The sequence below is a fragment of the Apteryx rowi genome, unplaced genomic scaffold, assembly GCF_003343035.1.
Source record: "Apteryx rowi isolate R43461 unplaced genomic scaffold, aptRow1 scaffold_94, whole genome shotgun sequence".
Taxonomy (NCBI): domain Eukaryota; kingdom Metazoa; phylum Chordata; class Aves; order Apterygiformes; family Apterygidae; genus Apteryx; species Apteryx rowi.
The window spans coordinates 2454010-2480960 of record NW_020451249.1 but is presented as its reverse complement, the minus strand read 5'-3'; the positions used below and the strand labels follow the sequence as shown (position 1 = coordinate 2480960).

Below are 26951 nucleotides of genomic sequence, written 5' to 3'. Positions count from 1 at the left end.
GAACCTCAACTCTCTGAAACCCTGAGGGATGGTGGATTTCCAGCATCAGAGGAAAGTAGTCTGGACTCCCATTCTTCTCTGTTCACTCTTCCAGTACAACCAGAAGAGAAGGGAGAAGAAAGGAATATCAAGCAAAAAGAAACATCATATATTTTTTTCTCTCATAACTCAGAAAAACAATGTCCACATTTCATCCTGGAAGTAGCTGTACTTCAGGGATTCTTGTGTTTGAGACCTAATTTGTAAAGCGCCTAGGGATCCTTTAGGGTAAAAAGCATTATAGGATCATTATTAAAATGGACACACAGGCTATATTTCATGTCTCAGTTCCTTGCAAGCGAAAAAAAGGCCAATATCTATCTCTGGGATAAGGAGTCAAAAATGTGAAACATAACACTGTTTCTGTGAAGCGATAAAAATGGGACATCGCTTCCTACGCATTAAGGCATTGCACCAGAGTAGCCACTCCAGGCCTCCTACCTTGTCCACTCTTCAGCCAAACAAGGTTAGTAACACAGAGTAGAGAGCAGCCAACAGCTTTTTTACAGAAGTCACAATCCCTGCCAAGACTGCTTCCTTCTCATCTCTTCAGGAGGCTGGTTTTGCACATATGGAGTGGGATCCACTGCCCCGTTATGGCATCAGAACACAGATACAATTTTTCACTTTTCYACCTCCCCCAGTATCAGAGAATACAATGAATTTTTATATGAATCAGTCAAGTGTTGCTACCTGGAGTCTGGTGCCTGAAACATCAGTGTGGCATGAACTTCCTGCTCCTGGCTTTTGCACTAGGTCTCACTTCAGGGAGGGGATATTCCCCTGTCACACCAACTGGTGTGCCAGGTCTGCGTCTGTGCTAACCCTCCGCAGCCTGAACTCTCACAACCCGGACGAAGGACTGTCAGCGCACAAAAGCGCAATGGTGCAGTACTACTGGCTATTCCAGCCTGCTTTCCAGCACAGATCACCRCTTCTAGAGGTAAAGGGATTTCTCAAGCTTTTCACCCATACTTACATTAGCAGTGTCCCCAAGCATTTCCTGTCAGAGACCAAGAAGCTCCTTCTGAACCCTTGGCATGTGYGTGGCTAGATGAGAAACTCATCTACTTTCCTAAAGGAGCAAGTAAAGCTGCGTATTTCAGGTTGGGGTGCAGGCCTGCCTGTTTTACACCCACACAATGCACAGACACTGCTGGCGTAATTTCTTTCACATATGCAGTATCTATCTACTCAGCCAAGCCCGTATATCACCTGGCTATTGATCTGCAGGAGGCARCAAGACCTGCACCCACAATGAGGGTGTGAAGGAGACATGGCAGGAATGCAAACCCTGCTTAGTTGTTTCCACAAGGAGAGGAAGGGTCTGAGGCAGCAGGACATCCTGCAGCTTGCCCTGAACCTCGGTCAGAGTGGGGTCTCAGGGACTGCTTCTGCATGAGGAGACAGACACACAGCACCGCAACACCAGGGCAGCTCATGGGGAAAGGGGCACCACCACTCCACCATCAAGGATATCTGACTTCTCTGAGATACCAGAATCATCACTGCAGACAAGACTTGGCAGCTGGAGCTTAGCATGGAACTGCGCTTTCATGGGAACCTGATGAACTTCCCCCTGTGCCATTTCAAAACAAATACAACCCCAAGTCCCCCAGTCTTCCCCTTCCAATTCTCACTGCTAACGCCTTCACCAAATCCAGTAAAATAAGCATGGACTCTGCTTCTAGATCTTCCATTACTCATCCTCTCCCTCAGACTGTAGATATTTAGTGACTCTTATGCTTACTCTTTGGACCTGATTAGGATCCAGCCTTCAATACCTTGTTCTTACCTACTGCACTGGACTAACTTTTTGTCCTAGCTTTCAAAGGCCATGCACAGCTTAACTCATCACCTTCCTCTGGGCATCAACAGCCTCAGCAGACACAATATCATCTTCTTACACCATAGCCCTTCACCTCCCACCCCCATGTAGGGATTTGTTCTTTTCTCTCAGACATTGCTCCTCTTTGGTCTTCACAGCGAGGACAACACTTGTGTGGCCCATAAAGTACCATGAATATAATAGGACATAAAAAGAATGCAAGAAAGGGAAAAGACTAAATAGCATCACTGAGTTCCTGGGAATAACAGTAGGGCAAGCCTCAATCCCGATCCTTGGGGTTTCAAAGGGCTGTGGAGGAGAGCTTTTCATCAGAAAAATTCAAGCAGCAGAGAACACGGCTGCGCACTACCTGTGTGCTGTTTTCATCTCCCTGGGCATGGATACTGTAGGAGTGAATGCCGCTTTTCAAGATCTCAGTGGCAATGCGCACTTCCACCCCCGGAAGTGGGGTCCCCACCGAACCTGCGAAGGAAAAAGAGGGAACATGACTGAGACAGTGGACAGCCTTTGGGAAAAGAAAAATCAAGGATGCAAAGAGCAGCTGCTCTACTATCAATGGCATCTGCAGACTGTGCTGTCACTAAAGAACTTCCTAGYGGGGGTTTACCCTTCAGGAAGGCTTCAATCACATCATATGTCTGCATGCAAATGTCACTGTGGTGCAATACTCAGATGTTTGCTGAGCAGGCAGTGTTGAAAATGCCTAGGAAAACAAATGTGTCTCCAGCTCCGAACAGTTTCTCTTGGCCAGTCTTTGAAGACATCAGCACAGCTTCGTAGCTCAGTAATAAAGCTGTGTTAAAAAAAAAAAACAAAACAAAAACCTACACAGAGATTTGAAAAGAAAGAGCACAATGATTGCTACAGTGCCTCACTGCTTCTCTATAGCCTGGACCTGACAGAGAAGGCAAAGGCTTAACAATGTAAGAATTGCAAGGGATTATCTCAGTTTTATATGACATCAATACACTGTATATAAAACATGATAGGAGAAAAGCACAGATCAAAACACACTATTCTTCCACAGGTTTCAATTTTCAAAGCCAGGGAATCTGACACAGTGTCAGGAACAACTGCTATTAAGCTGCAAGATGGTCCAGCAACCCAGAGCTCTCAAACCTGCATCCTGCAAGATTCCCACCCCTTGGTTTAACGTGTGTTCTTCTTGGTAAGCTTCGGAGAATAAAGATGAAAGGGCAGCTTTGTTCCCGAGACCTCTATCTGATAGGGGGCTCAAGGCACAGCAGCAACCAGGAGTCTTGGGCATCTGCTGGCTCAGTAGGTTTCACTCTGCATCTCAATGGCACAAGGCTGCTCTCACTGCAAGGAGAGACTCGGGACTTCCATCTCCTGCGATCAGAGACCAGYGAACACACAAACCTGAACAGGGTCCAGAAAGATGTCAGCAGAGAGTGACCTGTGGCTGGGGAGAACTGGACAGGTCTGAGCAGAAACTGACACCCCTACTCTTTATTTTATGATATGATCAATTTTTCCCACCTAGAGAGTCACCAGTTGGTGGTGCTTTCTAACTCTGCTAGCCAGGCAGCGGGCAGCAGTCCAACGCARCATGATTGGAAAGTCCTTAGAGCAGGGTGCAGAGGATGTGGAGCTCAGCGCTGGGACCGAGGAACGCAAGCTCTGGGAAGATCCAAAGACAAGCTCTGCAGCTTGCTTGCTCTCTCAAACCTGATTAAAAGCATCAACCCTTTATGCCTGGCTTGAGACAAGTATGACAACTGGGAAATGGGGATATTTGCTCTTAAYTGTCAGAGGCAACAGACACACAACGCCCAGTCTCACCTTTCCTAACACTTCCCCCTGTCCCTACGAGCAGGTCCATTCCTGGAGGCCATGAGGACAGGCTGGAGAGCAGCAGCCACGAGTCTCGTGATAGCACTGCTGAGAGCTGCTGTGCCAGACGATATTAAAATGGGACTTCTATTCTGCAGCAAGGACTGAGTGGGAAGTAGTTGGATCTCTTCTATTCCTAGCCTTCGTATGGCAGCATTTTCTGTCTTCCCCTTGTGATCTGCACTTCAGGCACCTGGGTGCAAGTGACTTCTTCCCTATCCTGCTCTCACTCTCCTGTTCAAGCCCTTGAGATCCAATGTCCGTGACATCACAATTTTGTTTGCTACATTGGTCAGTTGCCATGGAAATAGATATGATGTYGTACCCCAGATTTATGGCATCCCTGCAAGATCAGCTAAGAGCAGATGGGCTATGAGGGAGTGAGATTTTATTGCAGCAAAACTACCCTAACAATTAGCAGATCTAGCAAGAAATAAACAGAAAGCTACATGGCAGTTCAGCGATGTGCGCCTGCTCAGCTCGAAAGCTTCCTTCAGTATAAAGGTCAGCTAACACATACTGCCAGGTACTTTTCTTACCAAGAGCCTAGCTTGGACTGCTTGCATAACRTGGCTGGACAGACTGCCAAGCCGGGGAGAGAAAGTTGGGCTTACCAAGTCAGAAACAACGGACTAGAGCAGAGGAAGGAGGGAGAGGTGCATGTCCTACTTCTCACCAGAAGTCCACGTGCCACTTGAGGTGCCATATAGAGGTATTTCTGTACTTTAAACAGAGGCTGGTACCTGCCATGGGGGACTGCAGAGGGCTCAAGGCAAGTTATAATTCATAGAAAATGTGCCAGATATTTGCAAGTCAAGTTTACTGAAGCCACCTTCTAGACGCCTATGTGTATGCTTTCCCCAAGGTGGAAAATTCCTAGCACTGACAGCCCTAAGTCTCGCAGAAAGACATGGCAAGACACAGTAGTCAGACACAGCAGGCAAATGAAGTCAGTCTTATAAGGCTCAACATCTCAGCAGTGGTGGTGGGGCTGGGGAGGCCGCAACCAGTGGAATGAACTGCCACGGACTCTCTCAGGTTTGGCAGCTCTGGAAGCCTTCAAACCAAGACTATGTAGATGTCTTCCTAGAACACATTTCCTTACTGTAGGCCAGTTACCAACCTTGATCCATGGGCAGTAGTACTAAATGATTAGYGGCCACTTCTAGTCTCAATCTCTGAGGATCTAGAAATATCAAACATTAGCACAATCCTTTCGCACAAGTCTGAAGACACAGGAAAGGCAATAGGATGCAGGTCTTTTAAAGAAAAGAAGTCATATTTTCTTAGTGGTTTTGGCACTTTGAAATCGTTACTCATGACTCCCTACAAGTTACATACTAAATACCTGTGGTCAATATCTTCCTGGGTTTGAATGGGTGGTTCTGGAAGGAAGGGGCTCYGCAGCCAATTCTAGGAGGCAGACAGGCCTGCCTGTGTGTATGTATGTATATTTATATATATATATATATTTATGTTTATGTTTATATATTTATATATTTTATATATATATATACATACACACACACACACACACAGATACATGAAACAAAAGAACTGCTCCCCTATACAGCAGGGCGTTTGTTTGCGATTCTCAGTCACAACACGTGCTCCAGTCCTGTTTTCATATGGGCTTTCAGGAAGCACACTGATGATTTCATTATTGCAGTAGAGGGAGGTTTCAGATCACAATTACAAATACAGCTCCATCAATTTATTTCCTATTTGGCTAAAGTAAAACCAACATGTAAAATAAGCCCCTTGTGGGAAACCGTTTCTTCATATTCTGTCTGGAAAAGTCCTTTTGGTCTTTAGTAAAAATGACAAACTTTTGGAAGCCAACATCTGCAAATACTGAAAATGCTGACAACCTTGATTAGATCTATGTGAACATGACAGTATAATTAAAATGTGTGCAAAGACAATGATTAGAGCTTCTCAGGCCCATCTGAGATTTTAAAATATACACCATGCTGATTCCAACAGGTCAGTGGTAAATCGAGGAGGTTCTCAAAGACACAGCACCACAGGTCTCCACTTAACCGAGCCCCCACTTCGCTTATGGCCAGAAGAGGGTCAAAAATCAGCACTGGCTTCCTTTTGTCACTAGCCATAATTCAGAGGCAGAACTGGGGAGAAATCGCTGCTCTTTCCCCTCCAGCTCCCTTCCCCACTGCCTTTCCCGGCTCTCTCCTATTTGCACACTCCTGAATGTTAAGAAATGCTGGCAACGTGCCCACAGTGTCAACTCAGCCAGCATCAGACAGGCTGCAGTCAGAAAGGAGTGACACTATTATTCTTTCACCGGTTCTCCTCTGTTTAAAAAAGTTGTCAGCTCTTCCCAGATAAATTTAATTGGCCCTGCGGTCTATGTCCTTTGGTATCTGGGGACCCTGATGCTGTTATGTGTGGTGGTGTCCTGGGAGAATTGAAACAGGCCAACGATAAGGCACTCAACGATCTCACTGTCAACAATACACGGAGTCCCCGCTGTAGGAGCTATTAGCCGCCTCTGATCTAAACCTCCAATTAAAGTGGTGATTAGGCCCAGTGAGGCATTCTCTGTCCATGAATTATTCATCTCCCTTCACAGTAACAGCACCAGGGGGATTAGAATGAGAGCTGGTGAAAACAGAGGCATTTTAAGCAGGGTTTTAACCATATACAAGCAAACATTTATCTTTCAAATCTTTCATCTTTTCTTCTTTTTGAAATTAAAGCCCTCACCCTCCCTTGCACCTTCAGATCTGTGCTCTGGATGGAGAGCAAAGTCTTCCCTCAGTGCCACATGGTCAGAGATGTGGGTGGCACGACACAGCCAGGAAAGGCTGGCCCTGAGGACTCTCAACCATTCCCCAGCCATGCCACATGGGGGAAAGAGGGCAAGGAAAGTCCCAGGATCTCTGCTCAGAGGCAGGAGCTCACAAAGCAGCCGAGAGGAGAGCATGCTGCTTCAGTTCGGCAAGAAATCCATTGTGATATCTGAGGATCCTGGGATTTATCCACGGGGACCTGCCTGTACAGGCTGGGGACGGAGACAGACCACATTCGGGTCGGACTTCTTGGAATGGTTGCACATGCAGTACAGTGGCAGGCATGCCAGCATGGGCTCCGGAGCCCTGCAGCCCTTCACTGCCCTCTCAGCGCAGCTGACGCTGAGATACAGACAGGCGAGTGCACTCACTTCGTGTCTGATGCCATCTCTGWGGTTTATAAAGCCACCCAAATCTTGCTTTCCTCCTCTGAATCCTGGCTGGAGATCCTAGCTCCTCTTTCTCTACAAGCTAGGCTGCAGTCACGTACCTGCTCTGGTTCAGCAGACTGTAGYGTCCCCCGTCGTTGCAGTGTACCACCCATCCCCTTCTCCCACACACACACTCCTGCCCCGGACTCTGTTCCCAASTGATTACTGTATTTCTCAGTTGACTCTTTCACACTCGATACTCTGTTGTACCTGGTGACCTTACATCCTAGCCTCTAATGGGGTACTACATCAAAAGCTTTTTCACAGCTCAAGTAAATTATGCCTCAGCTTCACCCATCTGCTTCCCAACTGACACTTCCCGAAATAAATTAATCAAGCCTATTAAATTATAGCCTCCTTTCTGTACGGTCTCTAGCTGATCCACACCTTTGAGTTTCTTCTCTGTCCCTTCTCAGAGCTCCAGCATACRTCCAGGATGGTGGTTAGAGTGACAGTCAGTCAGCTTTTATCCTTGGGCCCTCTGGGTGCAGCTGCGCGAGATTATTTGTTCCCAGCTCTCCTGCAGACCCAGTACTGTTGCAGACTGCACGCCGGCTCTGTTAGGAGTGCCTGCCATCCAGCTCTGGAAGAGGAGTTGCCTTCTCTGGTGCTAATTTCTCCATCTTGCCCATTTTACTTTCAGTCTTATTTCCTTTCTGCCCACGTCTCCTGCGAAATTTCTAGACACTCTACTCATTTCCACCACTGAAGATGAAGGAAAAGCAGATCTCACTGGGCCACAATGACATTCAAGTGATCTCAGACTGCACCATCACCCTGCAGCACAGGGCTCATGGAAAGCTCTAGCCAGTGCCGGGGGGAAGCTGTGGCTTCTCCACACSCTATGTAATCCCTTCACAGGAACAGCTTCTCCGTCCTGTGGGACTGAGGTGCTGTGGGAAGCTATGATGCAGAGGAAAGCCCCTGGGTAACACTGGCCCCGTAAGATACTGGAGACCAAAATGATGCATATGGTGCCATGCATGTGTGGACAGCATGTGGGGAGGAGAAGGTGGCATAACGGTGGGCTGGGCTGCTCAGCAGACAGATGGCCACATTCTGAACCGAGAGGGTGGGGACATTCTATATTTTCAATGTTTTAGATCAATTTCTTTCTAGGTTATATAAAATTACAGATATTGAGGAGTCACAAAGTGTAGCTAAGAGAGGTGGGGGAATGCAAGGAGAGAACAGAGCCGGAATGTACAAGGAGGTGTGACATTTTCTAATTTCTGAAGAGTCAAGAAACTTGCACTAAAATAAGAGTGAGCAGACAACCTATTTTAAATGTTCAGTATTGACTGAAGGACCACAAAGATGATTACAAGACTGGAATATCTCTCATATGAGGAGAGGCTGAGAGAGCTGGGACTGTTCAGCCTGAAGAAGAGAAGGTTCGGGGGGGACCTTATCAATGTGTATAAATATCTGATGGGAGGGAGTAAAGAGAATGGGGCTGGACTCTTCTCAGTGGTGCCCAGTCACAGGGTGAGCGGCAACAGGCACAAACTGAAACACAGGAAATTCCACTTCAACATAAGAAAACACTTCTTTACCGTGAGGGTGGTTGAACACTGGAACAGGTTGCCCACAGAGTTGTGGCATCCCCATCCTTGGAGATATTCAAAACCCAACTGGATATAGTCCCGGGCAACCTGCTCTAGCTGACCCCACTTGAGCAGGGGGGTTGGACCAGATGATCACCAGAGGTACCTTCCAACCCCAACTATTCTGTGACTGGCTTGGCATGACTGCTCTGTGGAGAATCCTATGTCAACAACACACACAAATACAACTTCATAAAGCAGGAGCTGTAGGTGCAAGTCCCATCACAGCACTTGTACTAAGACTTTGGAAATAATAAAGCATCCAGAACGGACTCTGCCTCCTGGACCGAATTGGCCTGGCTGGTTAGGTCAGACTGCATGCCACTGCAAGCTCTGCACACACAGCTTTGCCAATACACCATGGCCAGTAATTGAAGGGAAACCCACCTGCCTCTACCCACATACCCATGCCCTCTTCCGGGCTCCCCTTGGCTATGCCAAACTCCCTACCAGCATCACTGTTCCTACATGAGCCTGCTCTTGAATCATGACAAATTGTGAATGGACGTATATTCTCTGTGATGAGAAAAACCAAGAACATCTCACAGCAAAACACCTCCAAACAGGGTCCATCTCCTAGAAAATCCTACCTGGGACACGGACTCCATGCAAAGGGTTAGAAAGCGCCATCCCAATCTCAGTCATCCCATACCTCTCCAGCAACGTGTGCCCAGTGATATTCTTCCACTTCTCCAGGACAGGCACAGGCAGGGCTGCTGAGCCTGACACCATTAACCTGCACAAGGAAACCCCATGTAAGAAAGCATCCAAGATCACCTTAGCTCCAGGGAATTTGCATTCTAGCACAAGGTACATAAAGCCTGCTCTTACATAAAACCTTAAAACAGAAGCTCCAAAAGCCTTTTAAACAGTACCAGGGATGTCCCTCACATATAATAGATTCTCTATCTCTCACGGTTTTCAAGTCAAGATGGGACAGCCTCCTAAAAGAGATGCTGCAGTACAACTTGGGTTGCAGGATGAAGTCTTTAGCCTTGTGTTATGCAGGGCAACACACATAACGAGCATGCAGACCCCTTCTGGTTTTACCATGCAAGAGTGGCTCATAATTAAATAACATCACCCTGGTTCTTGTCAGTTAGAGACGCTAAAGCACAATAAACTGCCTGGCACTGCAAAGAGGTAAAGCTAAGAAGAGGACTCAGCAGAGCCACTGTGAGAACAGGGAGCCACCAGGGGCCACCTTGTCCGGCGCAGAGCTTGTCCTTCAGTGCTAACAACTGGAGGCAGTGCAGAGGGGCATCTCCCACCTACCTGATGTTGTCCTGGCAAAAGGCACGCACAAAATCCTGGACTTGTGGTTGAGAGAAATGTTTGTCATAATACTCAATCAGTTTGGCATAAATAGTGGGTACTGCCATGAAGACACTGATACGGGGCGCTTGGGAGCTTAAGAACTTCTTCCAAACCTAGAAGGGAGGGGAAATATACATATATAAAAATACACTTCAATACCAAGTGTAGGGGGAAGCAATCGTCAGCATTGCCAACACCAGCTCCTCAACACCTTTTAACAGGTTCACAAGCAAGGGCTCTGCAAACCCTCTGTGGGGCAGGGAGCCCCACCACTACTCACTAGTACTGTGCAAAGGGAAGCTGAGGTACAGGAATGTAACAGATTTGTCCAAAGCAAAGCCACCCAGGGCTGGTCATAAACAGACCAACCTCTGATCCATAGTGCTATCTACGGATTCTGGAAAGGATGAACCGCTGGAAGCCTGTCATATGCAACTCCTCCATGTGCAGAACAACTCCCACCTCCCATCATGCTGCTTATTGCACAGTATTCAACTCCTGTCCCAGCAAAGAATCACCCACCAATGAATTCCTTCAGCGTATACAACCATTTGAACRCTACACAAAGTCACCAGCTTTTCAAAGCATGGAGGCCTTCTTCCAAAGGACAAGTTGTGTACAAAGAACACGATACACAGGCAGGAGCCGACAGACTTGAACGCTTGAGGCAGAAATACTACTAATGTGAATGGTAGTAGAGCTGGGAAGAGGAGATATTATGAACTCAAACTGTAAGTGAGACTCTACCACAGTGGAAGTGAACTGCTTCTGGTGATGGGGCGCACAGAGATGTGCCCCCAGTGTGCTCAGATCAGCCATCAGAGGCTGCATGTAAAACACAGCTGCAGTCCAAGAGACAGAGCAGCTAGCTCAGAGAGCCAGTTCACTAATCACACTCTTCCAGAAGAAATGATCCCTGCAGGACAAAAGTTCTTCAAGCTGCAATTCCTATTAACCTGTGGAAACGACAAATTGGGTCAAATTCCAGGAGCTGGCTCTATTGGAGGGGAACGAAGTGCAGGTGACCCCAGGGCTGCTGAACTGGCTGAACAGCTCCACCTGGGAGCATTTAGCAGTGGGTAGGAGGCATAAATATTGAAATTGGACCCACTTCTTCCACACTCTGTCACTCTTCCCCCTAGGTAAGCACTCCCCAACGCAGGAATGAAACGATTCCATCAATAAATAAAAGGCTATGGCCTGCTCAGCTTTGGTGACGACCACCTCCTTCTTTTCTCTCTGGTTCCTGCCCTGTTGTTGACAAATGTATTTCCTAACAGCTCCTGACAATGCACACCTCCTCTCCCCTCCCTCCCGTTGCACGCTCAGCCGCACACAGGCGTGTGCGATGGGGGGGAAAAAAAAGCATGAATTGATTGAAGGTGAACAAGTGATTCTCCTTCATGCTGTCACCCTGGATGCTGGTGTGCTCTGCTCCTTTCCCCTCAGTCCTGCTCTCTCTGGCTCAATTTCATTACTTTCTACTTCACTGAGCCAGCACCTCCTCTCCCCCCACCACACGCTCCCTCTCCCCGTGTCTCTCACTCCACTGCTTCAGAACAATCAGCTCCTAACCCCCMCCACCACCACCATGTTGTTATTCTTAATATAGCAGGACACATCTAACAAAGGCACCAGCCCCCTGAACAGAAGGGAGTGTCTGCTGCCTCCGAGCCCAGAGACAGCCCTCGGCTGAATGAGATAAATGCACAAGTCAGAGATCCACCAGCCATGGAGGGCCTCAACCTCAGGGAACCTCCGCTCCCTTCCACAGCCGCAGGAGCTGGGACGCGAGTGCTGTAAGGAGACCTCAGCATCGGGGAAAGCAGAGGAAGAACACAGTTTCCCTGGAAATCATACCCAGAGAGGGAACATCACGCTCCCTGCCAGAGAAACATTGCCTCAGCTGTGCCGTGTCGCTGCAGCGCTCTGCAGAGCCTGAGCYGGGAGCTGCGTGGGCTGTGGTCCCAAGCTCCTCTCCAGCCACGAGGCCTGCTGGGTGCCTTGCTCTGGGAAACACAGACGGCCAGTGCCAGGCGGTGTTTCAGAGCATGTGTGCATCGGGGGGCATCCCATAATGCTGGACTGGGAGCAGGAGCAGAAAGCAGTGTTCCCCTTCTGCAAGCAGGTCACAGACAGGACACAGGAATGGCTGAGGCCTGCTGGTGGTGGTAGTGGGCTTGAAGAAACCCTACCTACTGGCACGATYCCCTAAAACAAGACAGAGCAGGCAGCATTGCCTCTAGAAGAATCTAACCCCTCATATGTGCCTTCTAGCCTCTTTCCTCAAAGATCTTTTCTCCCCTTTACCCCACAGTATCTTTCCCATCTGAGGCAGCTGCTTGGAAAAGAATATCTCCAAACCCAGGGACTGAACACATGGACCTGTTCTTCTCAGCTTGGTGCTCCTGGGAGCCATCACCTTGGGCAGGGAGAGACGGGTGAGCAAGCAGGGATCAGGACTGTGCCAAAAGAATTTAAGAGAGACAGATGCTTGGGGACCATTCGTTCCTTACTGTGTGACCTAACTTTGGAAGTCCAGAGCAGCTGTGGGGAACACAGGCAGACTTCCAGTCTGACTGGCCATGCATGCATGGATTTAAAAAACAAGAACATCACTCCAAAATACAGCAGTTCCCTCCTGCACCACAGAATCCCCCCTCCTCACATTCCTGCTCAACTCCTGCATTAAATAAAAAGCCTTTCCACTGCCAGTTCCAGCAATGGGAGCAACTCTTTCCATGTCAGTCTGCCTTGCCCCAGCGACAGCCCCTTCCCGAAGATAAGCAGCTGCCTTTGGAGCTGTGCCATCAGCCACYGCTGGGGCAATCCACTGGCAGCCAAACATCTCCACCTGTCCTGCTCTTGTTCAGCCAAATCTGGATCCTAACCATGTGTTTTAACAGAACTAATCACCAAGCCATGGTATAAAGCTGCCAGTCCCAACCCTGCTGCAGAYCCAAAGCCATCCAGAGGATTTGTAACTGCCCAGTCGGTTGAAACAACTATTTCTGTTTTATAACTGTAACTTCATGGTTTAAGAGAAGGATCTTGGAAAGTCTCGTTACTTGGGACTAATCAATCAGTCCTGGGACTTGGACAGCCTCATCGCAAGAGGCCTGGTTTTGCCCTCCCTGCACATGGCATCTTCTGACACTGTCAGGTTTAAAGCAGCACAATCAATCTCCCCCTCTCCGATATCCTATATGTCACTGTCACCACATCAGTTACCGGTGGACAGGATATCGGCAGCCCATCATTTCATTTTATTTTGCTCACCTGATACCTCAGGGCTCCAAGAGCTTTTAAAAAGCCGTTGATTGTGGAGGCAGACACTGCACTGCGTGTCAAGGCTGCTGGATTTCTGCACTGACTGATCAGCAGACACCAGGGGCCCGACCTTTCATTAGCAATGGGAGCACACAGGTTTTCAGGTACATGGGTGCTCAGCATGTTGGAAAAGCAGGCTCATTTAAATATATATATATATATTACAGATGATTATAACAGGGATCAAAGGGGATACTAGCTTAGCCCTCTCTACCTTTTYTTCACAGAGCTCATCTAAGCACTTCCCATAGTTGCTGCTTTTCTTTTTGGGCATTTCCATTTTCTCACCAGTTGACTACATGCACTTCCTGTGGATGCCATGATGAGCCTAACTAGGCTCCACTTCTCTCAGTCCAGGAAGCACACCTCCCACAAGATATGTCTCAGGCTTCAGAGAGATTTTCATGAGCGCAATTGCAGATAATGGGCGTGAACCAGATACCAGTTTAGCAGCCTTGGCACAGAGTCTCGATGCTGCTCCATCACAAACGCATTCTCTCCTCTGCCTGCCAGAGGGGAGGTCAGAAATGCCAACTCCAACCGGCCACCCCTCAGCCAGGGACTGGATGTCAGCTCAGCGGGGCTGGACCCAGAGGTGCAGGCAGGCATGTGCCCTGGTACTCTGCTAGCCATGCTGCAATGCTGAGCCTTCAAAACCAGCAATACAGAGAGACACCCAAGGGAAGAAGCACTCCTCGGATGAAGAACGCTTAGGAGATGGTGCTGAGCAGACTGAGACTCCTTTTAAGATGATCAAGGGCTAGAAACAAACACACACAAAAAATTTCTTACCACAAGAAAGCAAGGATGGGAATAGCTTCCTAGTAGTAATAATGGCACCAAAAATCCAAGGCAGACATAGAGCAGCGTTGGCTTTATAGGACGGGGCTGCCTGAGTCAGCAAAGGAATGGATGACCTTCTATTCCAAAAGCCTCCTGTCAGCCTTACATTCCTAATTTTCTACCCCTCCCACTGCAATTCTATGGGCTGGCCAGTGGTGGTTTGCCCTCAGTAAACAAAAAACAGAGAGAGAAAATACAAATCAAAGCACCAGAGGGTACAAAACAACCCTAGTCAGACAAAGCCTTAGGATTTTCCCACCTAGTTCTTACAGCATACAGATGGCAGGATGGTGAATGGGGATGGATGAACATGCAAGCTGCTCTAATAGATTGTTTTTCCATACAGCAATTTTCCCAGCTGGCACCCAGATCTGCTATTTAAGATCACTGGAAGGAAAGGACACAAACACAGAGCAGAAAAGTCATTAACTTTTTTTCCTTTACAGACACCTCATTGGGAGAAGCACATGCTGTAAACTAGACAAAAACTAGCGAATCTACCAGTATCTGGGCATCTTCTAACACGGAGGAAAGAATGAAAGGAGAAGGCAGCAACCATTTGTACACTGCATCCAGCAAGGCTTTACCTGATACAGGGACTTCAAAAGCAATTGGAAGAGATAAAGGCAAAAATACCTAAAAGCCAAAAAGAAAGTAACCATCATCATGGATTTTCCCATCAAAACTAAAACAGGTAATAGACAACCTGTACTGCTGCATCTATTGACAAATACAATAGCTCCTCTCCTCTAAGCTAGTCTAAAATTGTTGTATCATTTTCAGTTGTTATTGAATTTTTTTAAACCTTTTCATAAGTAACAATTTCACTAATGCAAGGTTAAATCATCTCTTTACTTCCCTTTTGATCTGGGAGATGGCTTTGTGTTTTGTATCGATCACTAAAGTGCAGGTAATACTGCCCGCGAGAAAGGGATGCTCGCAGTTTTCAGAGATTCTGCGAGAGCAACAGCTCTTTTTCAGATGGTAAAGTGKCCAGCAGCCAAAGCAGATCGACATTTGGCGAGACCCCCACGCCCARTGCCAAAGGTAAAGGCTCTCCTTAATTCTACAGGAGCACTGAAAGGAATGCAGGGCCACACAGCCAAGCCTGACACATTTTCTTCCCCTGATTGAAAGGAAGACAGATACGATAGAGGATGGGAGAGCAGCAATGGGAGCTCTGCTTTCTCCTAACAACTGAACCGCTGATGGTTAGTTCAAGCCAGGCTGTTCACGAGCAGTATGCAGAAAGAGAAACATTCTTGTCTTCAAAGGGAAATTGGGCCCTTGGTGGCTTCATCTCATGTTTGTTATAACCCCAAACTGTTTGCGCTCTGCACGACTCTGGTTTTAATCATTTATTCATCAGTGCAGTTTGATGGCCCCTCTGCATTCCAGTCTGAAGCTTTTAAACCCTTACTATGCTGTAGGCATACTGAAAGGAGCAAGTGCTTTCCTTGGGACCTAGAAATATAAGTAAATATGACAGGCTCTGGTTCCATTTTTTATTTTTCCCCCACACACATCAAAAGACATTACTCCATAACAGATGCTGAGGACAGACGGCAGATCTGGGGAGACATGAAGAAAAACTATAACTTTTTAAAGCCAGGTCTGCGCGAAGTGATCAAACAACCCATTCACTAGTGACCTGCTCCTCCCTCCACCAACATCTCTTTGAGTCTGAAAAAAAATTACTCCTCTGAAGTCTCCAATTAATAGATGAAAAGACAATTGCCTTTCTCCAGCTGAAACTGGCTGGGACCTGCAATCCCCAGCACACTGAGAGCACCATTCTAGTGGTGCTTGCTTGCTGGAGTTCACAGACTCCCATGCTCAGAGTTGCTTTTATTTTAAGAATAAACTAAAAAAGCCACTCAGGCTGATGTTTACAAGGGAACACATCCAGGGGAGAGGATCAACACTGCAGCGCCTGCTTCTCCTTCCCAGAGGCAACCACGACTGTCACAGGCTCTCCCTACACAGTCAAGCGAAGGTGAAAAACACGGCAGCGTCCAGTCCAGTCTTAGCTTGGTCTGGTTAGCACAGATAACAATAGCAACAGGGACGAACAGTTTGCACGCAGATGCAACACAGGTTGCTGGCCTGGAGGAGGAAGTCGGAACGCATCAGAAGCAGGGGTGTAACCTCACAGCGCACCAGCGACTCCGGGTAACACCCCATGTGAAACCCCGACAAGCATCAGGTTTGCGGCAGCCTCCTGCCACGTGAAACAGCTGCCGGGAGGGAGCGCGCACTTGCTGCACGCCTGGGGAATCAACACCAACTCAAACACTAGCTCTGTGCACTCATACTTCTCATCAAAACAAACGCCTAGAAGTAAGGGTCCAAATCCACAGGAAAGATTAACGATTTTGATGGCTTTGCGTGTGACATTGCCAAACTAAGTATGATTTTAGAGGGCTGGATCCTTGGAGGCACCWTAAGTCAGACATCCAGTACTGCTGGCACCAAAACAACTGCTTCTTTTGTGACTTTAGGGTGATACATCTGCATTTCAGCATATTTATCATCAAAACGGTTCCAAGGCACAGGCGTTGTTGTCGTTCCACAGGCAGCACGCCACAGCACAAAAGCTGCCCCGCAGAGCCAAGTGGGCAGCACGCACCAGAGCTAGGTCACACAGAGTTTAGATTTCTGTAAACTTCCCCCACCACTCATCTGCAGCAAGCTTTTTCCTTTGTGTTTCTGAAGAACTTTTATCGTATCCCTCCACTCAAGACCGAAAGGCCTGCTGGGATCTGGTCTCACGTTTATCAGTGCAAAGAGCAGATACAGAGCCTTTCGCCATTAGACCATTTTTCCCTTTAGCAGCTCAGACAGGATCAAAGATAGTCCAAGGTAAGGACAAGYGGTTCCAGTAGTTCAAGCTCAGAATGGCTCCGCATTAGCCAAAAGACTCRGCGGAGGATCTTGCAAAGCATGCACTGACCTCCCGCCTCGCTCCGAAAGGCTGACCCAGCTGCAGTGGCTCTCCGGGCAGACCCGCTGTGCCGTCTGCATGGTGCTTGGCACAGCAGGGTCCCAACCGCATCCGAGCCTCCAGCACGCTGCCGTCACAAGCGGCCGTGCTGGGAGGGCCTGCACCGACAAAGCCCGGCTTCCACCGGATTTGCCTCTCCAGACTCACTGACATTTCCACCGAGCAATAGTCACGCCACAGGGTACGCTCAACCTTTGCGGCCGTTAGCGAATCAATGTGGGAAGGGAGAGGGAGCGTGCAGCTGGGGAAGGCATGTTTTGGTGTCCGCTAGATGCAAACCCTGATGGCACACAGAGGCCTTCATGAAGAGCGCGCCCACGTGCTTTCTCTGATATCTAGCAAGGAGAGGGCTCATGCACTCCTTCCTTCAAGAAGGGTCCTTCCTCCCCCAGTCAACAATTTTCACAAAACCTGTAGAAATTTAGTTAAAATTTCTACCCAGGGGCARGAGGGGGGTTGCTATGGGCAGACAAGTTCGGAAGTTACTGAGAAATGCTGGCCGCCTGCAAACAGAGACAGTGCGGCTGGAGAAGCAAACTCAGCTCGGAAGTAAGTTACAACAGGAGGATCACACAGGGATGCTTAGGCTGCAGCYTTCTCTGACTCCAAAGGAGATTTCTGCCCTCGCAGTTCTCGAGCTTACTTGAGAAAATAAAGTAATGTCAGAGCTGCCCTTGCCCCACACAGCTGCTGGGAAGAGCGAGCTTTCAAGCTCACTGCTGTTCTCCTTCCCGCTCCCAGTCCTCATGCTCACGGCAGTATTGGCATGTCTCGTTCTGCAGTGAGAGCTGTCACTTCCAAGCACCCGGAGTGCGCCCAGGGTGCTGGGTGCCGTTCGCACAGCTCCCGGCCTCCTGGGCAGGAGGTCAGGCAGCCGCCCGAGAAGGGCTCCCAGCGGAGACAGGCTACACCCCAGGGAGCGTGCGCACCAAAGGACTTCGCACTCCACACGCAAGGAGTGGACAGTAATGCTGGAAATTAAGGGTCCATTTATAAACCCTTTATTAATAAGTGATTAATAGATGCAGCCATATTTTTTAATAACTTACAATAAAAAGATGCTACAAAAAGCTTAAGCAAGACAGATGGTGCTATAAAGTGAATTATAACATGTACAGTAGCTAGTGCAAAGTAATGGATGTCCTCATTTAATAAAAAGAATCTGATTTTATGCAGCAACTTTCACGCTTGAGGCATCTCAATACACTTTAATGAGCCCTTATGGCCTCAGCAATAGCTCGCACGCAGCCTTGGACATCAGACACTGTTTTAGTAAGAGAGCGGATGTTGGTCAGGACACTGGGGTTATTCCACAGCCCTGATTTTTAACCTTTCGTTGGACAGCTACCAAAACCAGACAGAAGGGTCTGAAAGATGCCACCTCCTAACACTGCACTGCAGGGAATGACAAGAAAGCCTTGGTCTGGGGCTTAAGCATCATCTAGCTAAGAAAAAAGAGCACTATTACTACCAACTAAACCAGATTGGCATCTGTATCCACAACTATAAGGCATGCCACAAATTATGTAATTTAATAAACACTGTAAYAATAAAGTATTTATTTTGTATAATGAAGTGTTAGTGATTAGAAACCAAACACACATTGGGCATGCTGCTGCGGTTTCTCTTGAACCCATGCCAGTATCACTCAAGGCTAAATACGTCTGCAGCAGGTTGAGAGTAAGTTCCTAGCCTTGTTTTGATCAGCCTGTCAAGTGTTTTAGCTGCCATTCGGGTTTCTTTATATCACACTATAATTGGCTGCTTTCTCAAGGTGCAATGAAGAGAAAAAGCACACAGCAAAACTCAGGCTCCTTTTGCAAAATCCTCCACCGAAACTCCAATGCTTTTCTGAAAGCTGATTTCAGTAGCAAAGGGCATTTTGTAAACAGCTGGTGAAAATAGACTGGAACTGTAAGGCAGCTTGCATTAAACTCCACAAGAAAGCCTTATTTACCCTCATGTGCTTTCTTTGTAGTGTCGATCAAACCACTTTCAGCTCCCAGGGGAGGCCCTCGGAAAAATAAAGGGAATAAAAAAAAACAGAAAAGCAAATGACGTCCTTCAGAGTCCAAATACACCTGAGAGCCCTTGGAACGAAGCTTGCTCACTCCTGCTGCATCAGACACGCTTGCCACGCAGACCTCCCTGCCCAAGTTCAACCTCCAGGGTCAACAGGATGCCCTCCAGCACTGTCCTCACTTGCCCTTGGTTGTCAAGTCCTGCAGAGAGCTTTGATCAGAGAAGGCAGGCGGGGTATCCCGCTCCTGGCACCTGAACCCATCCTTCAACGTCAGCTCATTGATTTGCAGATGTCAGGAGAGAGCACAGAAAAACACAAGAGTATAAGGGACAATCAATCACCAGTGCCACAGGACACGGAGAAACGCGCCCTCCAGAGGGCTTGGCTTTGCTTCCAGGCCATCGGCGTGCTCTTCTGCCTCCCTCAGCAGCCACTGGCTGCCTCTGTGCACCACCAAGTCTAGCACACCAAGCCCTGGCTTTGTGCGGGGGGCAAATGTCCCTGCTGCAGCCAGAGCTGCAAGGACAGGAGAGTGCTTTTTGGGGTGATACTCTAAACATGGGGAAGATAATTTGGCAGCAGCTATCAATGGGAGAGCCGTACTGGCCGTGGTTGCCAGGGGAGCTTGCTGTCTTCCTCTACAACTACATACTATCCATTTACTCTGGAAATGCGAATGCACAGCTGCCCCACTGGGATTCTGGGACTGTTCCCCTCAGCAGGATCAGTGCTCAGTGAGCAACTGGGTTTTCAGGTGCCAGGGCCATCTTGCAACAAGAAAGGAAGTGTGCATTTTCTGTGGTTGCTTCTCAGAGAAGCAGAAATAAGTAACCAAGAATCACATGGTTCTGCAGTCACTCRGATGGGAGCTCAGGCTTGCCCTCACCTCTGGAGCACAGTCAGAGGCTGCTGGGTGTATCCTACACRTTTGCACTTTGTCCTTCAGGTCTGAAAAGGCTGTACAGCGTGTGAATAAATACGAGCGAGTAAAGTAGCCTGCTCCATTACAGAGCACAGACCCGACATGCTCTTTTCACTTTTCCAGGGTGTTCTGCACCAACAAAGCACATCTCCCTTCTGGCTGTGAGGTGGCACCAGCACCTGAAAGCCCAACTGCTCCCTTAACAGCGACGCTATTCATCACAAAGGAGACAGTGCCAGTTACAGCAAATTCCAATGTCTCTCACACTATCCATGATACTGAGAGACAGAGATGAAGAGGGCTGGATCCCAGGGGCCAYCAACTGTAGAAATTGTTCTACCAGACTGTTGGTTGCCCTGTTCCTAGTCCCTTTTCTTCCTCTCTTTAGGTCAGTTGCCTGCCACCATGAGCAAGGAACAAAAGCGAAGCAGAGCACCAGGACTGGGATTTCCTGTCTCTAGCGGAAAACACCATTATAAGCATGTCTCTACTACATTCAAGTACGATTTCCCTCCTGCCACCTCCACTGCAAAGTTGCAAAAAGCCTCAGTTTGCAAACTCTCACTCACACTGCTGAATCTAAATAGACAGTTCTGTTAACATTTGTATCTCTGCAGATGAAAGGCAACGTTTCTGTTTAAGTGCCAGGTATTAGTATTTCCCTTACGTGTATTACAAGAAACTCTAAAGCCCATGTTTTATCAGGTGATATAGTATAAAACATCGAGGACAGAAGATTACAAGGGAAACCCAACCACYAAAATTAAAATATCAGACAAACAGCATAGCTTCAGGCAGCACATTGCCAACACGCAAGAGAAAAAGCAGTGCCTCCGCCTTTCTTCTTGGTACTAGAAAAATAACAACCCTTATTCTGTGTGCAGATGCTGTTAACGGTCCCTAGAAGGGCCYACCTCCAATCACAGAGACCCCCAACATAACTAGGAGGGGCAGCGTAGCATTACGATTAGCTATGAAATACTCAAACAAGTTGTAACGCCGAGAAGAACATGTTTACCCCAGACTGAGTGTCCAATTGAAAGTGTTTTTAACAGACAGTTTGTGAACCGCATGCAGCCGGTAGCTAAAGAGGCTGGAATTGTTTAAGAACTTATTTCCAAAGTTGCTCTAATTACAATGCATGGGGTCTTGCTGCTCAGTTTCAAAGCCAACGCAATCCCTCCAGGCTTACCATCTGTGCACTGAATTCGGGTAACATGATGCATGTCGCTCCCACCCAGAGAGGACAGAGAAGCTTATTGATCACCCCATGGACATGATGTAAAGGCAGCACGTGCAGAATAACATCTTCCTTCTTCCACTCCCACTTGTCAATCAGTCCTGTGGTCTGCAGGAGAAAACATATAATCCAGCATAAGGGCAAGAGGAAAGTCTCTCACTGCTTGAAAAAGCCCAAAGTATCCAAACCCAAGATCCTCCTGGTGGCAGAAACCTCAGACCTCCCTGAACAACATGTGGGTGCTGAAGCCTTTCCTTTAGGGCCAGAAGGAGCAAAATTCCCACCATAAAAGTAGAATGCAACAGGAACATCTTCAGTCTCTTTTCAATACACTTTTTGATACATATCAAAGTCCTTCCTTGTTACCGAGAAACAAGGAGTCAACAACGATTTTAAGTAGGACCTACAAAATTATTAGCCTGGCGCTGTACAGCCAAAGCTGGCAGAAATAATAATCAAAAAAGATATTTTTTCCAGAAACTATGTTGATGTAGTCTGGATGCTGCACACATTGGCCTCTTAGCACCCATGAGGGATAGCTAGTGGGAGCAGGAAAACAATGTCCCATAAACAGAAAACAGGCTCTATGTTAGTAAAGAAATGTATTAATATATCAAGCCTCTAAAATACTCTGTTATGACAGGCTCATTATCTAAAGTATCAGACCTTAGGCTTTTGGGTAGAGCAATGCCCTTCAGAACCCAACCTTAACAACTGGAGAGCTTATTTCCAGTTGTCTAAAAATAAAAAGCATGTGAATAGTGGAATCTAGTTACATCATTCACAACTCTTCCCTCTTCCATAGTACAGGGGGTAGGTTTTTGGCTTTCTGCAAGACAGCACAGAAGACAATTACTGTTCAGGCTGCCTCCCAAATTATCAGCATATCTGCGAGGGAACAGATTCTTTGCCTAATATAGCCAAGCCCTGGTTCTGTCCATCAAGGTTTTCATACCACTCCTGTCACTGCAGTATTTGAGCATCTAGAACTATGCGAGTTCTAGGACCCGACCATGAGGCTCGATGCATTCCCCACCCTTCTTCCCTAATGGCACGAGTCTATCAGTTGCGAGCAGTGATAACAAACTGGTGAGGTAGTCAGCAGGCTCATTCAAACTTTTAATTCGTTTTGGCTCAGAGAGCTAATGGATTTTTTGCCTTGGGGATATATTGCTAAATAATGCACAGACTTCACATAGTACAGTACAGTGCCGGGCGAAGTTATTCTCCGATTAGGGGCAAAGGTACTTTCCTAGTCACAGTGAAGAAAAGCAAGCTGCAAAGAAGGCAGTCTTTTTACAACAGCTCCTATCCCTTCTGCTTTCCAGGAAACCAGGCAGAAGAGTTCATCTGCCACTGGCTATAACTGCAGCACAGCAGCACCAATAGAACAGACAAGGTTTAGAGCCTCGAACACTTCTAAATTTTGTGTGTTCACCTTAGTGTCGAGGATTTTCACAATACAGCCCAGAGCTCTGTGCAGAAATTAGGTTGTGTTGAAGTGCATTATGCTACACAGCCCCAAGTCACCCGTGAGGGCCAAGACCTCCGTAACTTGGCATGGGCAGTGCAAGGAGAAAGCAGCACTCACCACAGCTTGTACGTTCTCATGGGTGCTGAGGACACCTTTTGGTCTCCCTGTTGTCCCGCTAGTGTAGATTATCATGGCTCCTCTGCCTTTCCATGAGGAGTTGGTTGTTAAGGGAACTTCTTCCAGTGCTGTATGACTTGCAGATCCATCGCTATGAGATCTTAGAAGCGGCAAAACCGGGACTCCCAGCTTCGCAGCACTAGGGGCCATTTTCTCCACATATTCCTCTGCCACGATGACTAAAGCACTCTGCGAGTCCTGAATCACATACTCCAGTTCCTGCACAGGGTGCTTCTTGTAAAGGGGGACTGCTATGCCTCCACTCATCCACGAAGCCCACTGGGCAACCACATATGAGGAATCATTGGGACACAAAAATGAAATCCTCTCTTCCTTCAAGTCCCTGCTGGAGCACTTCAGAACTCTACAGATCTCCTGGGACAAGCGCAGACTCTGACTGAAAAGGTCCCTGTATGTGTGCTCGCCATTCTGGTCGATGATGGCAATTTTATCACCAAAAGCCAAAGCTCTAGTGAAAACAGGGGTAACATCATTGCTGCAGGCTGTCCGTGTGGTTTGCAGACCCCTGCGGGAGCAGCCAGCCCTCTTCTGCACATACAGCCCCCGCGTGCAACGGTGCAAGTCACGAACGAGGCTTCGGACGGGCCAGCTCGTGTGGGGGAAGAGCAAGGAGAGCAGCATCCTGCCAGCGTTGCTTGTTTAGAAGTGATTCTGCAGAAAGCAATTATAGGAACAGATGAGTAGGTACAGCAATTACCCAGGGGTTTATTCCCACAAAGGAAAAGTGGCAGCCTTCATTTGAATAATATGCACTGTATTATTAATGTTTATGCTTTAGATTGCTGTATCCCCAGCATGTTAGGCCCTGTCCAAAGAGAACAGGAGACAAAGACCCTTCCATAAGCAGTCTCAGTGTCCCTAAAAGACAATCTAACTTGAATTATAAGATAGTTTTCATCCAATCAGCAGTATTAGGGCACTAAACAATGGCTACTTGAGGTGCCATTCTAACTCAGCGTAACCAGCAATTAAAGAAATGAAATACTTATGACAGGACCTGGCTCTTAAACTGCACTTTTTATCACTGAAGTAAAGCACAGAGCAAGGCAGTGGTTTGAGTAAGGCAGCACAGAGCTAGACACGAAACCCAAGCCTCCTGAGTTTTAGTCCAGCGGGCACCGTTTCCATTGTGAACCTTCCTTTAAGCAATAGCACACCTAAGTACAGGCAGGCGCTCGAACTCTCTGACCTGATGGATCATCCATCACAAACACTGCTCCAGCTCAAACGCTTTCTTACATGACAGACCAACCGAGTGGTTAACAACTCCAGAACAGTTAGAGACAGCATGAGCCCTCACCACACTGCCCACACCAAGCAGCTGGTTTTCCTTGTAAACAGCAGCAGGCAAACACAGCCCCCCACGTGTTGATTTGTGGGTTAGTTACAGCATTTCTGAAAGTGCAAAACTCACAGCACTCCGCAGAGCCAGGCAAAGCATCAGAACGAGCTCAGCCACGACACCAGAGCTCCACCTGGGCAGCCCGAGCTTGACCCGAACGCAGCCCAAACCACCGCCCGCGGCCTGGCCTCTCCCCAGCAGCAGGAGCTGTGCCCTGATGTTCAGTGACACTTCAGCAACGAAAAATCTCCAAAAGGGAACTGGAAGGAGTAACAGCGCCATTAAAGGCTTTACAGGAAGATTATGGGCTGGCACAAATGTTATATATTCTGCCTTTGTGCTTAGGTAGMAAAATGACATCAGTCTACTAGCTCATGAGAGGAGTTAATAAGAAATTTTTGCAGTAACTGACAAGAAACATTAGAAATTTGCTCTTTACCATTCTATTCATCATCCCCCTCCTTTTCAAAGCAAAATGTTGGTGTAACAATAACAGCTGCTGCTTGGATCACCTCACAGAAGCGTTTGGGAGAAAGTTACTGCACAATATAAAAACCGTAAGAACGTAACAGTGAAATGGGAGCCTTGGGAACCGTGAGAACACGCTGCAGGGGAGACTGCACTGGAGACAAGAGGAAGAAGGTGCAAGCAGGGAGGAGTGGGGAGCTGTCTGTTAAGAGAATTCTGAATCCCCTCCGCACAGAACCTGCAGCTCTGGCTGGAAGCTCAGTAAGAACAAAAGCATTTGTTTTATATAATCCATCCTCTCCATACAGAGTCTGTCACCAACACCAGCAGGGGATGGGAGAGGAGGAAAGAACAGGCCTGTGACAAAGGCGGAAGGGAAAGGGCTTTACTGAACAGTTTATCTAATGGCTACTATTAAACTCCATCAATGAAGCATTTTTAGAGAGATGCAAGGACAAGACACAATATTCAAGATGGCAAATGCCCATTTCATAAGAGATCTGGCAACATTATGTGAATTTTCCTTGATGCTTATAAGCAATAATTACTCGATTTGTATACAATTTTTGACAAATATCAATTAGTGCAGTAGCTTAACTCAAATAGTCTCTTCACTCGGCTTCCCCCCATGGTGAGGAGCCAAAACAAGAAGGATCCAGAGAACTGGCAACTACTCAGAGAAGAGGCAAATGCACCTTAACCGAGCTCACAGCCTGCTCAGACCCTCCCACTGGCAGTGCCTGCTGACAGCTACAAGTGTTTATTTTTGCATAGAAGTAGCTGTGAACCCACTGTCTTTCCCATCCACACTCAGAACATTTCCCGAATCAGAAACTGGTTTGCACATATTTTGTTTGCATATTGACCTCAATTTCTGCTTCTGCAAAAGAAGCCTGTGATTTACTGCGGAAACATCTGGGGTGGAGGGGCTTCAGACCCAGAAGTGGTAACCATGTGCACTCATGATATAGAGCATCAGGATGGAAAAAACAAAACAGGTCATGACAGAACTAGCATGACATCTTTCCATTTCTCTGTAGAGACTCAAATCTAAAATAAACAGAGAATATAGTCTGCAACCTAAACCAAACCGCCTCCTCCTAACCTGCCCAAGACCAGCTTGCTGACACGAACGTGACCCAGACATTAAGAGGGGYGTTAACTGGCCAGGATCACACAGAAGAGCACCATGTTCCCAGCCAGTATAGCTAAGTGCACTTAGCATGCTTGGTTTTCCTTGTAAGGCTCAGGAGCAGGTGTTAGCTGCTGCTTCAGAACTGCAGCTTTGGAGGGAAAAAATAAGAAAAATTGCATTATCCCCTTCTCACCACAGCGCCAGTCCAGATTTAATGGAACAATAAACAGCAGCACCTTTAGCTGGGCCTGGGCATTTACGGACTTTGGAGAAACAGCGTTGACTGCGTGCAGAACCGCAGAAACACGGGACAGGGCAGCTGAGGCAACATCGGGGGCCGTTTCCTTTATTTTGCCAGTTGCTCAGAGCGATAATCAGCAACACAAATCATTCCCACTGGCTGCACGTACCCAAATAAGAAGTTTGCTGCTGCGGGGGGCTTGGGGTCTAGGATAGCGAAGCAGTCAAATACTTGCTGCCTTTCAAAGAGAAAGGTTCAACCCCCACCCTTCGAAGGGCAAAGCGAGAAACGAGAGCAGGTGGGGCGAGCCCACGCCAGCTCCGGGCGCCACAGGAACGCCCCAGCGCATGCGGCGGGGCTGAGGACGGCGCTGACGAACCGGCTCCACGTGTGGCAAGCCGCAGAAGCCCAAACGCCGCGTCTTTCCTGGGGAGAAAGCGGGAGATTAAGGAACGGCAGAGAGTTAATAACTCTTCGTTCATTGCAGACAGCGTTGCCACCCCCCTGCGGCCTGCCCCTCGCGCTACTCAGGCGAAGGAGCGGCAGGAACACCCCGGCCCGTTTTTTTTTTTGCGTTACAAGGGGCAGAAAGCGCCCTTAAAACGCCGCAGGGGAGAGGGAGAGCGGCGCGGGACAAGGGCAGGGCGCGGGGCGGCAGGTCACAGCAGGCCCCCAGCCGGGTCTCGCCCGCTTCCCCTCGCCGCGGCCCCCGCGCCCCGCCAGGCCCCGCCGCCGCCGTTGCTAGGTTACCGGCACAGGCCCGGCCCGCGGCCTACCGGGCCCCGCGGCGCCCTCGGGCCTACCGGGCCCCGCGGCCTACC

General features: G+C 48.1%; 1 protein-coding gene across 4 annotated transcripts in view; it reads right to left on the bottom strand.

The window, feature by feature from the left end:
- The window catches only part of ACSF3 (acyl-CoA synthetase family member 3), a 78074-nt gene extending 51273 nt beyond the window's left edge, over positions 1-26801 (bottom strand). The window contains exons 1-6 of one of the 4 annotated variants that reach the window (XM_026092057.1): positions 26300-26801; positions 22864-23595; positions 21225-21380; positions 9869-10023; positions 9184-9329; positions 2238-2350 (exon numbers count right to left, since the gene is read on the bottom strand). In XM_026092057.1, coding sequence (XP_025947842.1) covers positions 2238-2350; positions 9184-9329; positions 9869-10023; positions 21225-21380; positions 22864-23565 — 1272 coding nt within the window. In that variant the 5' untranslated portion in view covers positions 23566-23595; positions 26300-26801. Of the gene's footprint in view, positions 1-2237; positions 2351-9183; positions 9330-9868; positions 10024-19044; positions 19310-21224; positions 21381-22863; positions 23596-26082; positions 26103-26125; positions 26276-26299 lie in introns of those variants that run through there. The other 3 variants (XM_026092058.1, XM_026092059.1, XM_026092060.1) reach the window with 3 other exon arrangements.
- Positions 26802-26951: the final 150 nt, after the last annotated feature.